The 24,578-nt window shown below is 35.3% G+C and overlaps 1 protein-coding gene across 1 annotated transcript in view; it reads left to right on the forward strand.

Annotated features, from left to right (window-relative positions):
- SLC22A4 (solute carrier family 22 member 4) overlaps positions 1-24,096 on the forward strand; it is an 81,906-nt gene extending 57,810 nt beyond the window's left edge. Inside the window, exons 6-10 of the mRNA XM_074290975.1 lie at positions 1,796-1,896; positions 7,948-8,162; positions 13,449-13,631; positions 14,962-15,097; positions 19,656-24,096. Of these exons, the coding sequence (XP_074147076.1) occupies positions 1,796-1,896; positions 7,948-8,162; positions 13,449-13,631; positions 14,962-15,097; positions 19,656-19,731 (711 nt within the window). The 3' untranslated portion in view covers positions 19,732-24,096. The remainder of the gene's footprint in view (positions 1-1,795; positions 1,897-7,947; positions 8,163-13,448; positions 13,632-14,961; positions 15,098-19,655) is intronic.
- Positions 24,097-24,578: the final 482 nt, after the last annotated feature.

Consider the following 24,578-nt stretch of genomic DNA (forward strand, 5'->3'; position numbering starts at 1 on the left):
TCTGATTCCAAGTCAAGTGACCCCTCCCCTATGGCCTGCTCCCTCTCAAATATCAAGTAGAGAACTACATCCAAGATATCTTACTTACAGGATGCAGTTCTAAAATCATAGTCATTTACATTTTTAAAAATGGAAAGGTATATTAGAAGTCATCTAGTCATTTGCACTAATTTTAAAGTTAAGACAACAAGCACTGATTAAGTGCCAATTATGTGTCATGTGCTATGGAGGGCCATAGAGGATAAAATATTTGCCTGATGTCAAACAAGAAGCAAATGGCAGGACAGGGATCTTGTCAGCATCCATTAAAAGTTCAGAGGCTAGGAAGATGCATATATGTATAGAGTGATTCTGGATTTATTTTTTTATTAATTTTATAATCATAATTTTTTGACAGTACATATGCATGAGTAATTTTTTTTACAACATTATCCCTTATATTCATTTTTCCAAATTTCCAAATTTCCAAATTTTCCCCTCCCTCCCTCCACTCCCTCCCCTAGACAACAGGCAATCCCAAATATGTTAAAGTATAACCAAGATATAATATATGTGTGTAAATCCAATTTTCTTGTTGCACGGTAAGAATTGGAATCTGAAGGTATAAGTAACCTGGGTAGAAAGACAGTAGTGCAAAGAGTTTACATTCACTTCCCAGTGTTCCTTCTCTGGGTGAAGTTATCTCTGTCCATCATTGATCAACTGGCAGTGAGTTGGATCTTCTTTATGTTGAAGATTTCCACTTCAATCAGAATACATCTTCATACAGTATTGTTGTTGACATGTATAGTGATCTCCTGGTTCTGCTCATTTTATTCAGCATCAGTTCATGTAAGTCTCTCCAAACCTCTCTGTATTCCTCCTGCTGGTCATTTCTTACAGAGCAATAGTATTCCATAACATTTCATATACCATTCTCCAATTGATGGGCATCCATTCATTTTCCAGTTTCTAGCCACTACAAAAAGAGCTGCCACAAACATTTTGGCACATACAGGTCCCTTTTTCTTCTTTAGTATTTCTTTGGGATATAAGCCCAATAGCAGCACTGCTGGATCAAAGGGTATGCACAGTTTGATAACTTTTTGGGCATAGTTCCAAATGGCTGGATTCTTTCACAACTCCACCAACAATGTATTAGTGTCCCAGTTTTCCCACATCCCCTCCAACATTCATCATTATTTGTTCCTGACATCTTAGCCAATCTGACAGGTGTGTAGTGGTATCTCAGAGTTGTCTTAATTTGAATTTCTCTGATCAGTAGTGATTTGGAATACTCTTTCTTATGAGTGGATATAGTTTCAATTTCATTATCTGAAAATGATTCTGGATTTATACTCACAAATGATGGGAAGCTTCAGAAAGCCTACTCTTCCCAGGACAGATCCATTGTACAAACCATCCTTGAAATAATCATTCCACTTAACCAACCTACCTGAACGGTCAATATTATTCAGTGTCCCCATTCTGAGTTCAACCCAATTTTAAAAATATTTATTGAGAAAATAGTAAGTTCCTATCAATCCTATGCTAGGGAGATAGAAGTCCTATGTTCCTGCTTTTGAAGAGTTCATCATCCCCTAAAGGAACATTAAACAATTATGGAACCATATGGGACCAATTCAGAATGAGCAAATGCTAAATGGAATTAAAGACCAATAATACATTTGTGGCAGAGAGGAGATGGGACTATTCTGTCCCATGAGGATGCCAGGTTAAGCAGGTGTCACTGTTTGTTTAAGAATTTTCTCATGTTTTCCTTTATCTAATCTCAAAATTATCTTCATTCTTTTAGCTCCAGGAGTTAACTCCCCTAGAACAGCAAAAGGTATTTATCCTGGATCTATTCAGAACTCGTCACATTGCCATAATCACCATCATGTCTTTGATGCTGTGGTAAGTGTCTAGACCATTACCTAAAAATGCATGTCCACTACAAAGAAGCTTGTGGGGTTGTTTGGGGTTAGTTTGTTTAAGTTAGGAGAAGCAATAGGCACAAGGACTGGAATCCATATCAATGACAAATGTGTATACTGATATTCCAAGTAATTTGGAATTGATTCTAAATTCACTTTCTGGGATTTGACAATGATGAATACTCAGGAACTTTATATGATTTCTTGATTTTAAGTGACAAAACAGGCTGCTAGAACTGTGTCCTAAGCCATTATTAGCAATTAGACCTTTAGCTTAGGGTGCCAACATAGTGGTAATTCAAGGAAGCAAGTGAGGAGGGGAAGAAGATTTTGTTCTGAGTAGCTTCTAGGCTTACAATCTAGGGTCTTGAGGCCTGTCTTCCTCCTTAACCCGGATGAAATGGCATCAGGCTCTCTATGTAATGGGTCAATCCCTCTTCCAGAATGCCTGTTGCACTAATCCTTCTCCCAAAACCTGGCAACTTAATTTCCCTTACATACTTTAACTCCTAGTTGCAGCTCCTTATGCCTCATCCCAAATGAGTCTTCTCAATTCTTTGGGGTTAAGAACAAGATGATTGACCTGACTGGTATCAGCCAGGGCTTTTAATTTTGAAGACAATTCCAGATCCATATGAAGTTCTATTGAGTTCTAGTTGTATCAAAAAAAAAAAAAAAAAAGGCTAAGACTCTCCAGTGCCATAACAAAATATGCTGAATGATGTCATTTTAGGGAATTTTTAAAAAAATATACTTGCTATACATTGGATTACATGTCATCTAAGGGAGGGGGTGGGAGAGAAGGAGGAGAAAATTTGAAACACAAGGTTTTGCAGAGGCCAATGTTGAAAAAATTATCCATGCATATGTTTTGAAAATAAACATCTTTAATAAAAAAAATAAATTTTTAAAAAGTAAGTTGGATTTAAATGAGGCAGCACTGTGCAAAGTCACCAGCTTCACCCAGTCCTGCAGAGTCACTTGGGTCCAATGGCAAGATAGAGATAAGGATGAAATTCAACATACATATATATATTTTCTATAGTTAAACTTAAAATTTATTTTAGATCTAAGACTAGGATCTGAAAGTGACAATAGCCCCTTCTGAAAAATAGGATAAAGGAGAAAAGCATATGAAAGCTATTAGGACAACAATAAGTGACTGTTGGAGCAAAAAGATTCCAGTCATATCTACTGCATTTTGAGTGCCCATCATTTTCAGATCTTCTTTCCAAATTTAATCATCTCTATTATATATAACTTATTGATTTATGAAAATCTTCCACATCATTCCTGATATGACCATAACAGAGAAGATGCTGCTGCTCCTATTACTTCTATGCCTACTGTTGTTATTATTCAGTTGTTTCAGTCATGATCAACTCTTTGTGACCCCATTTGGGGTTTTCCTGAGAAAAATACTGGAATAGTTTGCCATTTCCTTCTCCAGTTCATTTTACATATAGGGAAACTTGAGACCAACAGGGCTAAGAATCACACAGTTAATAAATATCTAAGTCAGATTTAAAATCAGAATGATGAGTCTTCCTCATCCCAGGCCTGGCACTCTATCCACTGTAGCTGCCCCACTGCTGCTGCTATTTATTTTTATTTACAAATAAATATGACATTTACATACATAGTTAGAAAACTCTGAATGATGTGTATGCTAAGAGGGACTGTCTTTATTAAATGGCTAAATAGCTTTCTAAATTTAGACGAAGTATCATATGCATACGATTGAGGATACCATTCAGATTTGTTAATTTTCATTTTTGTTGAAAATGTCCTCTGAAATATCAGCTGGAAACCATCATTGTCTCTGAAGCATTATGGTCCACAGGAAAAAATCTATGTCTATTGGTCCATATATTCCCTTACATTTTCATTTCATAAGACATTTTTTTGAACACTGAAAGCACAGACCTTGAATCCCCCACTAGTTGGGCCTCTGCCAAAGTATTAAAAGGAAGGGCAGCCTCTAGATGGAGGGCTTTACAATAGATATTTGCCAATTTTTACAATACATCCACTTTTAGCTACATTACAATATTTAGGCCTATGAACAAACTTCTTCAATTATGGAATTGCTTGACTTCTTATAAAATAGTGTTACAAAAGACTTTTGAGTGGGAAAATTGCAAAAATAAGAACCAGAAGACCTATATCAACCTATAGTTCTTCTTACCTCCTTTGTGACATTGTGCACATCACTTAAGTTCTCTGGGCTTCAGCTTCTTCATCTGTAAAGTGAGGGAATTGAACTAAATGGTTTGTAAAGGCCCTTGTCATTCTAACCCTATAATTCTATGATCATTTCTTCAGGGTAGTCCAAAGTCCAGAATGGAAAGAGCAAAATGATTAGTGCTGTCCATGAGGGACTCTTCATTTTACAGCATGTCCCAAAATTCAGTGCAGTTTTAAGTTGTAATACTTTTAAGCTAATTCATAACAAAATCACATTACCTGTAAGATGGCCTGAGGCATAATACAGGTCCTTCAGAAGACTTGGATCTTCTGCTAATTGCTTTGTTATAACTAATGGGATTTTAAAGATAAAAGGTTTGTTTGTTTGTTTGTTTTTCAGAGAAATCACACTTGTTTTTCATCTTAGTTCTGTTCCAAATTAAGTGTTTACTTTTGTTTTAAACCAATACAATTTTTATTTTAGACTTCAGGGTTTGAGACAAGTATCTTAAATATTGTCCATAGGAATAAAGAAGGAAGGAAAAGGAAAGAAAGAAAGAAGGAAAGAGAGGAAAGAGAGAAAAAGAGAGAGAGAGAGAGAGAGAAGGAGGTGAGGGAGGGGAGGGAGGATGGGAGGGAGGGGAGGGAGAGAGAGAGAGAGAGAGAGAGAGAGAAGAGAGAGAGAGAGAGAGAGAGAGAGAGAGAGAGAGAGAGAGTAGTGAGAGAGAGAGAGAGAGAGAGAGAGAGAGAGAGAGAAGAAGAAGAGAGAGAGAAGAGAGAAAGAAAGAGAAAGAAAGGAAGAAAGAAAAGGAAGGAAGAAAGAAAGGAAAGAAGAAAGAAAGAAAGAAGAAAGAAAGAAAGAAAGAAAGAAAGAAAGAAAGAAAGAAAGAAAGAAAGAAAGAAAGAAAGAAAAGAAAGAAAGAAAGAAAGAAAGAAAGAAAGAAAGAAAAGAAAGAAGAAAGAAAGAAAGAAAGAAAGAAAGAAAGAAAGAAAGAAAGAAAGAAAGAAAGAAGAAAGAAAGAAAGAAAAGAAAGAAAGAAAGATAAGAAAGAAGAAGAAAAGAAAGAAAGAAGAGTAAGAAAGAAAGAAAGAAAGAGTAAAGAAAGAGAAAGAAAGAAAGAAAGAAAGAAAAGAAAGAAAGAAAGAAGAAGAGAAGAAGGAAGGAAGGAAGAAGGAAGGAAGGAAGGAAGGAAGGAAGGAAGGAAGGAAGAAGGAAGAGAAAAGAAAGAAAGAAGAGAAGAGAGGAGGGAGGAGGGAGGGAAGGAAGAAAGAAAGAAGGGAGGGAGGAAGGGAGGGTGTGTACAAAATTACACAGATGAGAGTAGAAGGAAGTTCAGAAGCAAATATGACAAGCATGCAGTATCATATTAAATTGAATATATGCTTTTTAAAACCAAGTTGTGTGCATAATCCATATATAATTCTCAGTTTCAGATATAATCCTCTTTTTCTTTTCTTCACTATTTATGAAAATGTTCATGTTAGTCATATTAATAACAAAAAACATTTTAAAAACAAGTATAATAAAATATCATTTACAAAAATTGTCTAGGGATAATCCCTGTGGTGGTGTGGAAGATGCCTACTATATATATATATATGCCAGGCACTGTGCAAACACTTTAGAAATATCATTTTATTTAATTTAACAACAGTCCTGTGAGATAGGTGATATTACTATCCCTATTTTATGGTTGAGGAAATTGAAGCAAATAGGTGAAGTTACTTGCCCAGGGTTATATGGTTATTGGGTGTCTAAGGCTGAAATTGAACTTAGGTCTTCCTGACAGACCAACGCTAGAAGAAATTAACAATAAAGCTCAAAGATAATAGAGATGATATGTGGATTTGTGGATATTGGGATTAAATAAATATAGAATCCTAGACACAAAGTTCTCACTATTTTTAATCATGCTACGCTTTCAGAAAGACATTCATATTGGAGTCCTTCCCCGAAAAACTGTATTGTACCCTTAAAAAAAGTATTATAAACTTCACAACCATCAGCAAGGACAAACAATAAAGGAGCAAAGTCTTAAATAAGAAAAAAAAAAAACCTTTAGCATTTAATAAAGTGTTGCCAACTGAATTAACAAGTAACTCATAAACAAAAATGGGTTTGACCTGTGCCCTCTCTTCCAGTAGTTCTTGGTTTGCTACCTTTGATTTTGTTTCCTTTCTTTAAATAGAACCATGGGACATATGCTTATATCTCTGATACTTCAGATCTAGATTAACATCACTTATTATAGGCCTTCTTCTATTTCCTCATATTGATTGCTTTTTAAAGCACCACAATATCCTAGGAGATTGGTATTACTATAATTATTTTAGCTATTGCTCAATCCTCAACCATATGAACTAGAGGTTTTTACTCCATACATAAAGTAACTATGGATATTTTTGTATAGAGAGATCATTTATTCCTTTGCACAATGCTTATAGAATAAAGTCCTAGAAATGTAATTTCTGGGTCAAAAGGCATGATTGGCTTTGTGACTTTTACTTACTCACAAATTGCCCTAAAATATTTCTACCTGTTGATGATTTAACTAACAGTAGTAGATTATTTGTTTCCTCAGAACCTGGAAACATTTTATCTGATTATTTTTCCATTTAGAGTCTCTATGGAGTAGTATCTTAAAGTTGAAGTTCATTTCTTTGATTACTGAGGAATCTATTTTTGGATGGTGATTAGCCATTTAAATTTTCTACATTGGATTACACCTGCAGGAAGATCTCCAGGAGACCAATGATGTACTTGAGTCACTTGTTTGGTTTAACTATCTGCATATAATCTGCATGAATTTTCATTAACAGATTTAAAAATTTTAATTTTAATTGATTTTTAAAATTTAAATTTAAAAACTTAAATTTCATCAAATTTGAGTAGTAAAAGAAATTTAGATTATTAGGTAAATGTGTCTAATTCACTTCCTAAGGACATGTGCTTTCTAATCTAGTGCAAACTTGCTTACATCCATTTCTGTAATGACCAAAAGTTCTGATAATTCCCTCATATACTTCTTAGAATTTGGAGGTCCTCTGTTTTCTCATCATGTGCTTTATAGCAACAATTTATATGCAGCAGAACTTTCAAAGTGTAGTTATTTCCCCCACACAGAACAGATCCTAATTGAAAGTAAACTGTAACTTGAGCAACTGGGAAGAGGAAAAGATAGAGGATTAGGCCAATGGTCAGGAAGAGTTAAGTTCAAATCCAGCCTTACACATATACTAGCTATTTGTGGAGCTAGTATAGTAGGGTAATGACCTTCAGCAAGGCCCCTGATCTCTCTCTTCCTCAGTTTCCTCCTTGTTAAATAAGTGTAACAGTAGCACCTTCCAACCAGAGTTGTTGTGAGATTGAAATGAGATGATTTGCAAAGTACTTGGCACACAGAAGTAGGTGCTATATAAATGCTTATTTTTATTATTATTATATAACTACCACACAATGTGAGCCCACATTTTCTGGAAATGAAGCTTTATGGGTCTTTCATTCTTCTTGCCTCACAATGAGTTTCATTTTTGTGTCTGAATTTAACCGTACTACCCATCTTTTGGTCTAAGAATGAATTCTAAGCTATTTCTTTAAAAAAAAAAAAAAAGAAAGAAAGAAAGAAAGAAAAAGAAAAGAAACCCTGCATAGCTGAAAAGCTCATCCTTGATTAATAGTGATAAAGGATTGAAATTCTATAGGAGAAAAATTAACCCAATTAGTCCCAGAATCAATAGGTTGTTGAAGTGTTAGCCATAAAGTATCTCTGGGACCAATCCTTGACCAAAGTGAAACTGGCAAGATTAAATTCTCTTCATTCTTTTCTTCTCCTCTGTCTTTCAGGATGCTCGTGTCAGTAGGTTACTTTGGTCTCTCTCTCAACACTCCTAATTTGCATGGAGATGTCTATTTGAATTGTTTTCTATCTGCTGCCATTGAAGTTCCTGCCTATGTGATAGCCTGGCTGCTGCTCCGAAGCCTGCCCCGACGATATATCATTGCTGGGACACTATTCCTAGGTGGAGGGGTTCTCCTTTTCATTCAACTGGTACCCACTGGTGAGAAGTTTAGTTGATATCATATACTAACTTTACAGAAAGAAAGGAAAAAAACAACCTGTTTTTTTCAGGCCATCAAAATGTCATATAAACTATATGTTCTGTATTTACTGTCTGAACTTCCTACTAAAACAAATTATATTAATATAGTTTGACACTAGAGAACCATAAAGTTAGTCCTAGTTTTAGACATGTGAGTGATGATTTAATTCAATTAAATTAAACATTTATTAAGGACCTACAATATGCAATGGGCACTGAAGATAGACAAAATGGAAATGGTCCCTTTCCTCGGGATCTTTTACTTTGTTGGAAAGATATACTTGCTCAGTCAATATAGGAAGCAGTGAAGAGAAAGGGGGAGCCAGGCAAAGTGCTTAATGACTATTTGATGAGGGAATGAATGTTTTCATTTGGAGGAGGGGAAAGGACAATCCAGCAGAGATTATAGGGGAAGATAAGATCTAGGTCAAAATGAAAAGGGAGTTTATTGCAGGCACAAATGCCTCCCAGGCTTATTTCAGGAAGAGCTAATGGGCCAGTTAGAGCAGAACATTAAGTTCATGAAGGGGGATAATGTGAAATAAAGTCAGAAAGATGGATTCTAGATAAATGACCGGCTGAGAGGTTTTTATTTGGCTCCTTCCAATTGCAAGAATAAAAAGATCTCTCAGGTTTTGTATTGTATTTCAAAGTTCCTATTCAGCTTTTATCTTATTAGAAATTCTTGAAAATCCTCTATTCTGTGAAAGATCCATTTCTCCTCCTTTCCATAGGCTGATACTTAGTTCTTTATTGTTTGTTGTAAATCTTTATCTTTTGCCTTTTGGAATATTATATCTTTAGTGGAAGCCATCAGGTTTGGGGTGATCCCAACTGTACTTCCCTTAGTAACTTAGTAAACTGTTTCTCAATGTTACTGGGGGGGGGGTTGTTTGTTTGTTTGTTTGTTTGTTTTTTTGATGAGGAAGATTAGGATTTGAGCTATGGCATTCCTACTAGTTCTCTTTTGAGGGTTCTTTTCAAGGAGGTGATTGGTAAATTCTTTCTATTTTTACTTTGCTTTCTGATTCTAATAGATCTAGTTAGTTTTTATTTGTGATTTCTTGAAATATAATGTATAAGGCTTTCGTGATAAGTGTGGGGAATCATGGTTTTCATGGAGTTGGATGATTCTCAAATGATTTTCACCTATTTTTATGTTATATTTTATAACAAATATCTTATATGTCATTCATTTTTTTAATCTTTTGATTTTGTTCTAATATTTCTTGCTGTCTTATGGAGTCATTGATTTCTAGTCAGTGTAATCTAGTTTTCAGTCATTACTTAGACAAAGTTTCCAAACTAATTTTTTTCTCTTCCCAATTCTTTTCTCTAAAATATATACATACATACATATATATGGGTATATGCACATATACATTCATATATTTATATATATATACATGTATATATATATACATATATTTATCATTTGTTTCTTCTAAATATTCACATAGTCCTAATGGGAAATCTATTTTTTTTCTTTGGATCTCTGCAGTTATTCCTGTTATTTGCGCTTGTTTGGGGAAATTCACAAATCCAAATTATAAGTATTACTAATATATAATTTTAAATTTTCAATTGTAGTCAGTATTTAATTGTAGTCAGTCTTACCTCTCCAGCTTTTAATTCCTGAATTGGGGCTTTGTACTAGGGCCAGGCTATGACTCCTGGTATGTATTTGTATGTGGTAGGTAGTCCTGTTTGATTTTGCTATGTCATTTGAGTTCTTATGTTGACCTCTACATCCCACAGTTAGGCCTCCCTGGATTTTTGAAGTTCAAAATACTGGGTCTTCTTTAATGTGTCAAGATAGATGGTAGGGACCTTGGAGCCCAAAGATCTGGGATGGCTTAATCTAAATGTTTCCATGCCACTGGTCAGGCCTTCCAAGGTCCCTACCCTCAGGCTTTCTTGGGGGAGTCCTCTACTCTTTTTGCCTCTGGACATAGAGCCTTGCCTATCTCGTGTTTCTGTACTGGGATGATATTGCCTGTTTTGCACTCATGCTGACTTTGTTGGCCTCCCTTTTCCTATTGCCAGTGGGCTTCTGCTTTTTTGTCCATTCCCTAAGTAACTCTCTGTTTCTGTCTATCTTTCTCTGCATCTGTCTGTCAGTCTGTCTCTGTTTCTGCCTCTGTCTCTCTGGGTATCTGTCTGTCTCTCTCTGTCTGTCTCTCTCTGTCTCTGTCTCTGTCTCTGTCTCTGTCTCTGTCTCTGTCTCTCTCTCTCTCTCTCTCTCTCTCTCTCTCTCTCTCTCTCTCTCTCTCTCTCTCTCTCCTATAGTTTCTCATTTGATTTCTTAATGATTACTCAGTTTGGTGCAAATTTTAAATTCTTACTGGAGTAGATATGTTGGAGCTGGTCTATGTCTCCATCCAAATAGCCATTTTTATGACTATACCCTCTTGCTGGCTGAGGTAGAAAGAATAACGGGGTCAAAAGAGATAAGGATATGAAACGGGGATGCTAAATCATTCAAAAAGACTTCAACATGAATACTGAAATGATTAGGGATAAAGGTAGATCACTGGGCAAAGACTAAGGAGCTAGAAAATAAAACCACTGAAAAAGGAAGGAAGCTTATCTGGAGTTAAAGAGATAATAGCAGTATCTGCACAATGTGATATAGACAGATGGAGGAAATTTATAATATGAAGAGATGACTGAGGATGGTGGCAGAAAGAAGACCTCAAAGTGGCAATGGAGAACAAGAAAAATGATGAATCATCCTCTTGATCCATTATGTTGTTGGGTAGGAGAGAAAGATGAACCAGTACTGCAGAGAGCAGCAAGAGACATAGTTCCTTAAGGAGAAAACCAGATTTCTATGAGTATCACAATTGAATCTAACAAGTTTTTATTGAGTACCTATCATGTGTGAGGCACTGTACCAGACACTAAAGATTCAAAGACAAAAATAAAAAGTCACTCTACTCAATGAGCTTGCCATCAGATTCATGAGCTTCGGCCCAGAGCCCTTTCTGGTTAGCACTGTACAGAATTTATCAATACCAATTGGATCCCTTTTTGGTCATGCTTGAGAACACTTCTACCCACATAATATTAGTTTTTGTTGGCTAAAATGCTAGTGCTCCTTTTAGATATACTTGGAATCCAGATGCTCCCATCTCCACAGGACTCACTGCCCATAACTTGGGGGCCTCAGCTTCCCAAGGGCTCTCACAGTCCAGATACCCTCCCAAAAAGTGTGTGAAGGAAAGAGATCCACGATGAAGGAGAAATTTGTTAATGATAGAATGGGAACATCAGATGGCCCAGTGGAAGAAAAGAACAAAGGAGAAAAATAAGAACTGAAAAGAAGAGTTCTGGAATAATAATGAAAATACAAGGAGAAAGAGCAGGGGATGGGGGATTTGCAGATTGCAAATTGCAATTCTGAGTCCCATGGAGTAGAGAAACAGAAGATAGATATTGCTAGCCATAGGGCAGACACAATACCAAAAAAAGCTAAATAAGTCTAAATAAGCATCAGATTTTTATTAGAATTTGAATGTGAAAGTGTTTCTACTGCTATCTCTCAACTACAAGCTCCTGTGGATTTACTAGGGGATGGAAGGATCAATGGTAATGATGACTTGGAAGATCTTGTGGTAAAAAAGGCCTCATTTCTAGGAAGCTACTTCAGTCTTCCATCCTTCTTGCCCTCAAGGCATATGCTCTCAGCAAGGTGATGATGAAAATACCCAGAGTAGTGCAAACAACTTGCTTCATCTCCTCTTTGACAGGAATCCCTTAGATTAATTGGAACAGAAGGGTCAATTGTTCTGGTACTCAGGAAGGTTGTATGGTAAAGGGTCTTTAGAACTACCATTTTTATTGCTATAGAGTTATAAAGTCTCTTCTTTCACATATTTAGATAAAGCAATCTTCCACAGGAGGAGAATCTGATTAAGAGATTATGTAACTTTATAATGGAGTCATTCTGCACATAGCTACTTGCTTCCTATGGGATATGTAAAGGTCTCCCTGAAGTCTTAGATGTTCTCTGGAAATCAGAAAACAAGCTTTGATTCCATATCTGTGTCTCACAGATGTATATAATAGCACAAGAATCTGGAATTTGACGTCAGAGGACTTGGGATACCACAACTTTTTTTTTTTTTTTTTTTTTTTTTTTTTTTTTTTTGCAACGTTTGGCAAACTCTTTACCTTTTGGGGCCTCAGTTCCCTCATTTGTGAAATGAGAGAGTTTGATAATGTGACTTCTTTGTTCCTTTGTATCCCTAAATTATGATATCAGTAGTTTTAATCTCATGACCTAGGACATGATTTTATCAAGAAGTAATAAAAGAAATAGGTAATGGATGGGAGAGTGCACTAGTCTTGAAGGGAGAAAGATCTGAATTCAAATCCTGAGTCAGATATTTGTTATCTGGGCAAATTATTTAATCTGTCTATGTTGGTTTCCTCATATATAAAATAGGGATAATAAAAACATCTCCCAGTATTGTTTTGAGGACAAAATGAGATAACATATATAAAGTCCTTTGTAAAACTTAAAGTATTAGATATATGCTAGTAATTATATCAATGTTATGACCTTAATTGTGAGAGATAATAGAGCATATAGTTCCCTGCCTAGGTTCAGTGATTTTCTGGCTAAGTGAGACCCTCACAGAGCTAAGTAACAAATAGAACAAATTTCATTGATAAGCGTATTTATCTGTTCAGTTTTTTTTCATGATATACAGTTGACCACAGCATTAAAATATTAAGACTTTAAAGAGTGATGTGATAAATATACTACATACTTCCATTTTTAAAACCAGCATAGAAATGAAAGGCCCTTCTCTTTGGGAGTTGTTATTTGTTTAACTACATTAACTCACTAGTGACTTAGCCAGGAACTATTTGTGACAAATGCACAGAAGCTGTACAAAGGTCATCTAAATCATAAGGGATCTAGGATTAGAGTAGTACAAAGTACAAAGCAATCTTCCTTTGCCATATCTGATAGTGATGCCAGTGATAGGTAACCTCAGAAAAAGACTCTTCTGTATAAAGGGTGACCCAAAAGTTTCTTGAGAAACTTATTTGTTGCTTTTCAGCATGATGGAAAATAGCAACCAGCTTTCCAGGCAAAAGGTTTACTTAATTAATAAAAAAGTTTACTTAATTAATAGAAAATATACAAAACAACATTAAAATAGAAAGGAAAGGAAATTGGGGTTAGACAATTACTTCTAAAACTCATAGTCTTATTGTATTCTCTTCTAGAATACCATTTCCTGTCTACTGCCTTAGTGATGCTAGGAAAGTTTGGAATCACCTCTGCATTCTCAATGCTCTACGTCTTCACAGCTGAACTCTACCCAACCCTTGTCAGAAACATGGCTGTGGGTGCTACTTCCATGTCCTCCAGAGTGGGAAGTATCATTGCTCCTTACTTCGTTTATCTTGGTGAGCTTTTTACTTATTCCTGGTTCATTCTTTCTAAACCAAGAAAAATTCAGATATGTACATTATAACTTTAAAATGCCTTAATCTCCAAAGATTTTTTCTATTTTGATAACTTTAAAAAATATTTTTATTGATGACTTCTGTTTTTATAGTAATAATTTCTGGAAACACACACCTTCTCTTCTAGTCTGAAACATCTCATATAAAAGGAAAACAATTAAAGCAAAAATATGTGTATACAACATTCTGCTCTTGTTACTCCCCTAACTCAGTGTCAGGAGGGAGGAGGTGTGTTTTATTATGGGTTTTCAATCAATGCCTTCCGTTTTTATATCATAGTCATTTCTAGAGACCATCCCCCAGTAAGCCTTCCCTGTAACAAATTAGTTACCTAAAACAAACCAACACGATGACTTCATGTGAAACTGTATACAAGAATCTTCCATAGTCCTATATGTATCCAACAAAAGAAAAAAAATACATTTCCATAAGGTTTTTTGACTTTTCATGTATCTCAGGTTCCCTATTTTAATTGTATTTCCTTTATTTTAAGATTGATTTTTTTCTGAACAATATTAGATATTGGATTCTCAAAGTCTTACTCCATTTACAATGTCTATTAATTTTAGTAGTACTGTCGATCACTTTCCCTTACTCTGAGTTTTTCTAGGAAGCAGCCAAGTGGCACAGTAAATAAAGTACTGAGTCTCATCTTCCTGAGTTCAAATCTTGTCTCAGACACTTACTAGTTATATTATCTGGGCAAGTCACTTGACCCTCAGTTTGTCTCAGTTCCTCATGTATTAAAAAATGGGCTGAAGAAGGAAATACCAAACCATTCCAATATATTTGCCAACCTCAAATGGGATCACAAAGAGTCAGGCAAGGCTAAAATGACTGAACCAAAAAAATTATCCCACCTTGTTTCAATAAATGGGGTGTAGGGGCTGAGTTAGCTCAATTCCTCCACTAAAAGAACAATCTGTTTCACATGGATGACTGAGTGCTAACTTACATGGAGGCTCCCAAGGGTATGCAAAATTAAGCAAGTAAATGATTGTGGAAGTCCAGAGGTTCCACTGAGGCTGCCAACAAGAAACTGACATTTCATATGTTTTTTCTGGCCTTTGAAGAATTTTAAATCTAAAACCCTAGCTTCAAATTCTGCTGATGTCTTAGCAAAGAAATCTTCATCCTTGGAGTCCTTATTACAGCAGTCTCCTCTGACCAAGCTGAATTAGAAGTTATCAAAAAGTTCCTGCACTGGGTAAGCCTTTAAGATTCTTTCCAACACTAAATCTCTGATTCTATGATTCTCATTTTCTACTAGGCGCTTATGACAAAATCCTGCCCTATGTTCTTATGGGCAGCCTAACTGTGCTTATTGGCATCGTTACCCTGCTTTTCCCAGAAAGCCTTGGAATGGCACTACCAGAAACCTTTGAACAGATGCAGAAAGTAAAAGGGTAGGTAGATTTAATCCAGTCTCTGCTAAAGTCAAAATGAAGTTGTTATTATCATTCAAAAGTATTTAGAGAAAAAAAAAATCTTTGAGTAATAACTTATTGCCTCTAAGCAAATTCTTTTTTGTGTTTTTCATTCTTCCTTTCTTAAAATGTCTGGCATGGTCAGGGGGTGAGAGGAGAGGTTCCAGGTCTATGATTTCATTAATGTTGGATCACTAATGCAGAGGAGCAACTCCCAATCCTCATAATTATGGTCCTACAGAGTTGTTTGGGACACTAAGAAGTTAAGCCATTTATATGATCCCCATAGTGAGTGGGTATCAGAAACAGAATTTGAACCCAGGTCTTCCTGAGCCAGGGCTATGTTTCTATCTACTATAGCAAACCATCTTAACATTTATTCAGATGGTTCTGATTCACAAGTGATAAAGAGGTTTGAAAGATCATAAGTTAACAAAATTGTGTGTTAACAAAATCACATGTTAACAAAACTTATGTGTTAATAAAAATTGTGTGTATTAACAAAACTGCAAAACACATCATTGTAATTGAACACATATCTCAGTACCTAAAGTACCTAAATCTCATTATCTGGATAATTTTTCCTTAAGTGCCCATTTAAACCCATCAATCTCTTCTCATCCTTCTCTTCTCATCTCCCTGTGTCCTTTCACCAGTCCTTCATTGAGAATCTACCCAACTCACTGGAAATATTCCTTAAAATGTTTGCCTATTCTCAGACTGTCAATGTAACCCTTGAGCTTCCACCTGTTTGTGGTCTCACATTTATTGATAATAACAACAGAAAGAATTATCATTTGATATCTTTATCATGTGAGAACATTCGTTATTTTTCTCCTGATAAGGTGGCTCAATTATTTGTTTCATTGATTGGCTGTAACATTCTCTATCATTTATCTCAATTAAATAGCACAATGCCTGGCATATTATAAGTGCTTAGTAAATGCTTGTTGTTCAGTCATGTCCAACTCTTCATGACCCAGTGGATCATAACATGTCACTATCATCCATAGGGTTTTCTTGACAAAGATACTAGAGTGGTTTGCCATTTCAGTCACCTGTGGATCAAGGCAAACAGATGTTAAATGATTTGCCTAGTTAGTAAATGTTAGACTGCATTTGAACTGGGTTTTTCTGACATCAGGCCCAGCATTCTATCTACTGAGCCATATAGCTGCCTCAGTGTTTACTAAGGACCCTCTCTGGTAATTTTTACAAATATTGACCTCCTCTTTTTTATTTAATTGAGGCTCAGAGAGGTTGTGACTTTCCCATAATTAAGCAAAGTGTAAAAAGCAGAATTCAAATGTGGATCCTTTCTGATTCCTTTCCATTATTCCATGCAGTGTTTTAATACATGACATGTCCTGTTTCCTTTTTCATTCATTGCAAAAGTAGAATGTATTCTACTTCTTTTTTGCAAGCCATGCTAGGTGGCCTAATCACATCCACAGGGTGATCCATTGTTCACTGGATCAGTCACAACTTTGATTTTTCTAACAGAAGACTCTCAGAATTGGAAAGCTACCAGTCATCTCTAAATTATCTATCCAGTGACATTTCTCAACTTTCATTCTTCTTGAACTCTCTGTAGCTTTCAACATTGTCAGTCAGTCACCTCTTCTCTATGATACTTCCTTCTTAATAGGTTTTTTGAGATATTACTCCCTCCTGATGGTCCTACCTATCTGACCACTTCTTCTTAATCCCCTTTGCTGGATTATGATCTAGATTAAGCCCACTGACCACAGGTGTCCCACAGGTCTCTGTCCTGGGTACCCTTCTCTTTTCCTTCTGTACTGCTTCACTTGGTGATCTCATTAGTTCCCATGGATTCCTCTATATACTGATGATTCTCAGATCCTAATTCAGCTTCTCCTTAACTTCTAGTCTCAAAATCCAAATTATCAAACACTGGACTGTTTTTTTGCAGACAACTTAAACTCAGCATGGTCAAAATTGAATTCATTGTCTTTCTCCAAAAACCCTTCTCTTTCCAAACTTTCCTATTACTATCAAAGACACTACCATTCTCCTAGTGACTCCTACTCATTAGGTATCCTTTTTAATGCACCGTTGTCTCTAACCACCCAAACTTAATTTGTTATCAAGTCCTGTTGACATTATCTTTGCAACATATTTAAATATATCCTCCCTCCCTTCACTTTTTTCTTCTGATACTGCCTCATCACTTCAAGCATGAAGTACTGCAATAGTCTGTGACTGGTCTGCCTACCACAAGTCTCTGCCACAAATCCAGTCTTAGACATTTGGCCCAAACAAAGCAATCTTCCTAATGTTCAGGTCTGACCATGTCACTCCTTTATTCAATAAACCAGTAGCTCCTTACTACCTCCATGATTTTTATAAAGCCCCTCTTTGATGTTCAAATCCTTTTAAAATATAATTCCATCCTTCCCTTTGCAATCGTATTCACTCAAGTGACAAAGGCCTCCTTGTTGTTCCTCAATTCAATCTCCTAACTGGCCATTCTCTAGGACATTGTTGTCCTAAAATGAGCTCCCTCCTCATCTTCACATATTGCCTTTCCTGGTTTCCTTCATGTCTAAGCTACCCCACCTACCTGATTTCAAGTTCAGCTTTCCATTCCACATCATTGCTACAATACCCTCAACAAGTGGTTTTCAAGTCTTTGTTGAAGAGAGGGGGCAACTAGGTGGTCCAGTGGATAGAGCACCAGCCCTGAAATCAGGAGGACCTGAGTTCAAATCTGGTCTCAGACATGTAACACTTCCTGGCTGTGTGACCCTGGAAAAGTCACTTAACCCCAATTACCTTGGCAAAGAAGAAGAAGGAGGAGAAAGAGGAGGAGGAGGAAGAGGAGGAGGAGGAGGAGGAGGAGGAGGAGGAAAAGGAGGAAGAGGAGGAAGAGGAGGAGGAGGAGGAGGAAGAGGAGGAAGAGGAGGAAGAGGAGGAAGAGGAGGAAGAGGAGGAAGAGGAGGAGGAAGAGGAGGAGGAGGAGAAAGAGATACCTAGAGAGAATGAAATCAATGCTTCCTGAGGTGGTCCATTCCACTTTTGAATAACTATCATTATTATAGTTTTTCATTATATAAAGCCTACAACTAAGGCTACAATTTCCTTCCAGTGCTTGTAACATATCCCTCACAAGTCAGATACAATTCACAGAATCATAAAAATTCACAATCCCCTTATTTGTACTGATTTTTAACTTCTATTAACCATTTTTTTTGATCTTCACAGTTTTTTTCCTAAACGATGGAACAGCTCTGATTTCTTTCCTTCATTCATTATCCTCATTTCATCCACTGCAAGTCTTTTCTTTGAGAAATATCTTTTCCTCCAATATATTTGAAAAATTCTATTTTATTTTTCTTAGCATTAATTTGATGACCTCAATTCTCTAGGAGCTTTTGAGCTCTTAATACCATTCCAATATTACCTTGTCATGTTTTTGTTTTTGCCTTTTCTGTCTTGGCTTCCACCTTCTATGAACATCTTTTTAAAGATCCAAGTGGATCATTGCATTCTTGCGCCATATCTTTGTCAAGCTTAGTTTCATCTCTTCCTGATATTAATAGTGAACAATACATCATCCCCTCACACACACACACACACACACACACACACACACACACTCCATTCCAGTCTTACACATTACTCCCAGTGACAATGGCTTCCTTGCTATTCCTAAATGCAACATTCCATATCTCACTTCCAGACATTTTTATTCATTGTCTCTATCCCCATCTCTGCCTCTATGTCATGAAATGACTCATTGAAATAAATAAGCAAACATACTCTTTTAGATTGAATAAATACTATGAAACATGTGTATTATTATATTCATGTATTAATTTCATGTATTAGTGTTATTATGATTAATAAAATATAAATGTATTTAAAAGTACTGATTAGAGCAGCTAGATGGCACAATGGATAGAGCACTAGCCCTGGAATCAGGAGGACCTGAGTGCAAATCCAGTCTTAGTCACTTGACACTTCCTAGCTGTGTGACCCTGGGCAAATCACTTAATCCCAAATGCCTCATAAAATAAAAATATAAGTATTGGTGAATTCATAATAAACCACTACAGAAGCAGAAAGGGACAGCATGGCACTAAAGACTCCTTTAAAATCTTTCTATTTTTCCTGGTTTGTCTTTATATAGTGAATTCATCATGTGTACTTATTTACTCATAGACTCAATAGCATATATATTATCCCAATTACATGCACATTGTAATTCAGAGAAGGAAAAAAAAGAAAAGGAGTGAAAATGTCTTTACCAACTGATAAATATCAATATGCAATTCAGCTACACACAAAGGGACAGATTGGACGCTAAGTGGCAAATTTGGGGACTGTGATGACAAAGGGGATCCTTGCATAGGTTGTTGGACTAAATGAAATAATCTCTGAAATCTCTTCTATTTCTAAAATTCTGTTTATGTGGCTTGTGAAATATTTGGGACAAGAGGGAAATTACTAAACAGCTTTAATTTTTAAAAGTTAGTTATTTAACTAAACAACTAAGCAGAAATGTTTTTTTCAGTTTCAGATCCAGAAAAAAACCAAGGAACTCCACTGGAAGAGAGGAGACTCCTAAGGTTCTCATAACTACATTTTGACCAACTTCTGCAACATTTAGTAAATGGAGATCTCTGAGACTGAGGAGAAACCAAAGCATATCCTGTCAGAAAGAATTACCTGATGGAAAACACAAAGAGCATCCCATATTTGTCATATGATAAACTAAAGGTGCTGCTATTTCTGATGTCTTGTCAACAAGAATCAAAATATGTTTCCATAGAGTTCTCAAATACAATGACTTTATTTATGTCTGTGAAGGAGGTCCACAATGCTTTTTGAGGACATGATAGCCAAGAAATGAAATGCTCAGGGTGTCTCACTTATTTTTAGACATGCAAATACCACTCACATCAGAAATGTTTTGCATTCCTATCTTAGAAGTTAAAGGCAAGGGTATAGTTTTGGGTACTGAGAGATGTTTGGGGTTTTATTTATTTTTTTCAATCGAAGCTCAATTCCCAATGGAGTCATTTCTGAAGCAAAAATATTTGGCATTCCCTATAATATAGAAATAATTTTGTAATATTCATACCCCAAATGTTTGATGTACACTAATATAAAAATTTTTATCCTAGTATTTGAAGATATTTTGTAAAACATTGACTCTGCTTCCCAGATACCCTTCTTAAGATAGACTAATGGCAAAAGTCTTTATGGTTGTAAAGATAAATTGTAGAGGTAAAAAAACTGGTCAAAGATTCCCATCTGCCATTACCCCTACATAGAGCGAGGAGGATAGTCTTTGGCCCTAGTACCAGCATTCTTATACAAAGTATCCTCATGAAAAGTCCAACTTTTTCAGTATTCCTTTTGAATATGAGAATCATCCTGTTGTACTGCACTTGTTTACAAATCAGATATTTCTATTGTATGTTAGGAAAAGTTTAAAATTAAAGTGTACTACCAGGTCATCTTATTGACATGGATATTGCCACACTAGTATTCATTTGTTCATGACAATAATCTGACCTAAGCACATTTTAAAATGGAATCTGCTAGAAATAGGTTTTTGGGTTGTTGTTTTTTTTAATCGTTAAAAACATCCCTTTTCCAGAAATAGTTTCTCTGTTTCTGAGCACTACTGTTCAGATGTGCCCCCATTTTTCCCATTGTATATTGTCAGTGACAGGCATCATGATTTAGGGTAAATTGATTAAATTAGCACTCCTGTTAAGATGCAAAAATTTGTGTTTAATGTAGGCTAGCTTACACACTTAAAAATCAAACTGAAAATGTTAATGTTCCTGCTCAATCTTTACATGGCACTCTCTCTGAACAAATCCTTGTTATCTAAGTAACATACATTCTACATACATTCCTCTTTAAAATATGTTTTTTCTGAAGAAAAATAGGAAAACATCATTACAATAAGCTGACTCATTTTATTCCCCACAATTTATGATACTACAGAGTATATGAAATAAACTACTAATAACCACAAGATTTTTTTTCTTATATTTTCTGTGGTTCCTGAAAAGAATTTTCTTTGACAGAAAAATTTCCATGTTAAAAAAAACCCACTATTGGTTACTAGTTTTTAATATATCTTCAGTGGCTCTTGAAAAGAATTATCTTTGACAAGGAAACTTTCCAGATCTCTAAGTGCTTTTTAAAGAAACTTCTGATTTGGCATTTAAGCAAGTTTTTTTTTTTCTTTTTTTTTTCATCATTTAAATATGCTCACCTCAAAATCTTTGACACTAATATCAGTTAACTTTCTTAAAAGAGAATTTGTCTGAGGGTGCTATTGATTGTTAGATATGCATATAAATGCATATATATAGAAGTATTAACCCATTAAACCTATTGTACATTATTACAAATGTAATTTTAAACATATTAAAGTATTTTATAAATCTCATGGCCTTTATAGAGCAAAAAACTTAAATAAGAATTTTTAAATGTTTGGTATTGTGGGGGTTCTCTCCCTATTTTCACTCATTTATTTTATCATTCAGTTTCATATATTCTAGGAGGAAAAAAATCTGCCTTTTATGGGCCTTAAGCATTTACTAAGCACATATTGTATATATGATAAATGTCAAATAGCAAAGAATTTATTCGGTAACATCCCTATGATACTGTTTCACTTAGTGGTTTTTTAAATTATGGTTTGATCCCTGAAAATTATATATGATCAAAAATATGAAGTGGAACTGAAAAGAATTTTTGGAAAGGTCATAATGTATTCCCTAGTTAACAATGACTTGAATTTTAAACTGTTAATGATTTCAAAATGGTACAACATATATAGAAATAAGTGCCTTAAACTTCCTGTATTCTTCAAAGATTATAAATGTTCTAGCTGGAAGGGACCTAGGGATTACCTGATCCAGTCCCTTCATTTTACAGATGAAGATACTGAGACAAAGAGTTGTGACTTGCCCAGTCACACAGCTAAAGGCTAAAAGAGACCCTACAGTTTATCTAATCCAGCCTTCCCCTGTCCCATTCTACAAATGGGTAAACTGAGGTCTAGAGAGGTGAAGTGACTTAACAAGGTCCATATAGCTAATAAGTATCTAAAATGGGATTAAAACCTGAATCTAAGGCCAATAATATCTACTGCCATGTTCTGCTAACTCAGCTGGTATTCAAACCATTTTTTGATTCCAAGGACAGACATTACTAAGAAATTGTTTTATTTCATTATAACCATCTTTTGCTTTCTTTGGAAACATCTGTTGCTTTGTATTTGAACATTTGATATTACAAATTAGTAAAGAGTAAAATGTTTCTATTTCTATTGCCTGATTACTTATTTATTTAAATTTTATTTAAACTGTTACTGCTCTTTCCCCTAAGTGGAGGCACAACCCTCCCCTCACCCAATCCCTGTAAATACAAGTTCAAGGGTGATATATCAGGGTTTTTAAACTGTCAAATTTTTTTACTTTAAACATTGTTTCTGCCTTAAAGTGAAAAGGTCAATATGGTATATTCTATTTCTATGATATTTTTAGTATATTTCCAAGTTCTTCATATTATACTTAGTAACTATAAAGCAAATTATGGTTTAGGTAACTGTGTAAAAGAAGTTTACTAGAGAGAAGATATTTATTAAAATGATGTTCTAGAAGTACTTGAGGAGTTCACCGTAATTCTTTCTCAGGAAGTCATAATCTCTGCAAATACTTATGATATCAAGCATTGAAGTCCCAAGCAAAAAAGGTATAGGATAGGTATAAGTCCTAAGGCTTGTTCAGATAAATCTGCAACCTTGTTGCATTCAATTCTTGTTGCCAGCTCATGGCTTCCACCCCCAGAAAACTACAATTATTTATTCCAAATTTAGACTTTCCCGATTATAGTTTAAATATATCATTGGATTGGCATAAGAAATTAAATGGGAATTTTTGGGGAGCATTGTAGAAGATGCAAATGACACATAAAGGCCAGCAAACAACACAGAAAAAGTTTAGAAACTCAGAAATGATATATGTATAGCATTATATAATATCAACATATTTTAATCTTTTAATACCATAATAATTCAGACTTCTCCAAATAAGGGGGAGAGCCAAAAAATTTTACACAGAATTTCCAGATAGTGGGGAATGCTATATTTCCACTTCTATAGAAGGGATAACAACCATATTTCCATCTTCTTCATAGTTCTTCCTCCTAGCAACTCTTGCTTTTTTTTTTTCCTAGATATGTATTTTGATTCCAATGTATTATGGAAAAGTGAGCCATTTTTCCAAGTGATCTGTACCACCCTTTCCATCCATTGTGTGCTTATTTCATATCTTTATGCCATTTAATGTATTCTGGGAATTTTTTCCCCCCATTCTTCGTAGTCTGTGGAGTCTAGTAGTAACTTGCCCAGTTGAATAGGTTGTTCAATAGGTCTTTAGTTTGAGAGAACTCAAAGTCCATTCAGATAAACAGTAGCTCAAGGGAAGAAACAGTTTCAGGAACTATGGATGTCTCACAGGTGTGTGTCTGGGCCTCTCCCTGCAGAGACTAAATAAATGCCGGAAGATGTCTCTGATTAGTTAATTTGGGAAAGGGGTCTAGCATCTGTCCCACACACTTTCTTTAGGAGCCTAACTACACACTGAGCTTCTCCTGTGTCCCAAAGCCATATTCTAAAGCAGGACCCCTTAACCTTTTTTTCTGTCATGGACTCCTTGGGCAGTCTGGACTCTTCCTCAAAATAATGTTTTTAAGTGCATAAAATACAAAGGATTATAAAGCAAGCCAAATATACTGACATGTACTCCTAAAAATATTTTAAAAGTTCACTGACTTCAGATTAAGAACCCCTGGTTTATAGCCACTAAATCTTTGATTTTAGAACACTGAGGTACTCTAAAGGGATAATCCCAATTGTTCAAAATCATAATTATTTCAATGATATCCCCTCCTTTAAAATTCAGACCCTCTCCTTTAAAATAGCATTTTATTGCTGTTTTTGTTGTTGTTTTTTGCACCACTATCACTTCCTAATACATTACCACCACCATTCTCCTTGTACAAAGGACAATTAAACTCTTCTAAAGAGAGTTTAACAATTGAATAACATTCTTCACAAAAGGAAACATGTATCAGTGCTGATCCTCTAAAGACAAGATTGGTCATTGCATTGAATCTGAGTTTTAATGTCTTGAGTTGTTTTCATTTACACTATTATGGCCCATACACATACATATATACATCTTCTTTGACTTTAGGCTAGTAATAACAATAGACAACATGCTTAAAGTTCATTGAAAAGTATAAAAAGGAATCTAATGAGTGTTCTTATTAATCTGTTTTTCCTACTGTGATTTTACTCTTGTCTGTCAGGTATAAGATGATGTCATTACATTGATGATTGTGATTAAAATGATCTTTAGTCATCTTACCCACTGGGGGAATAGATAAAGAATTTTTCAATTTT

The sequence above is a fragment of the Sminthopsis crassicaudata genome, chromosome 2 (genome assembly GCF_048593235.1).
Source record: "Sminthopsis crassicaudata isolate SCR6 chromosome 2, ASM4859323v1, whole genome shotgun sequence".
NCBI lineage: Eukaryota > Metazoa > Chordata > Mammalia > Dasyuromorphia > Dasyuridae > Sminthopsis > Sminthopsis crassicaudata.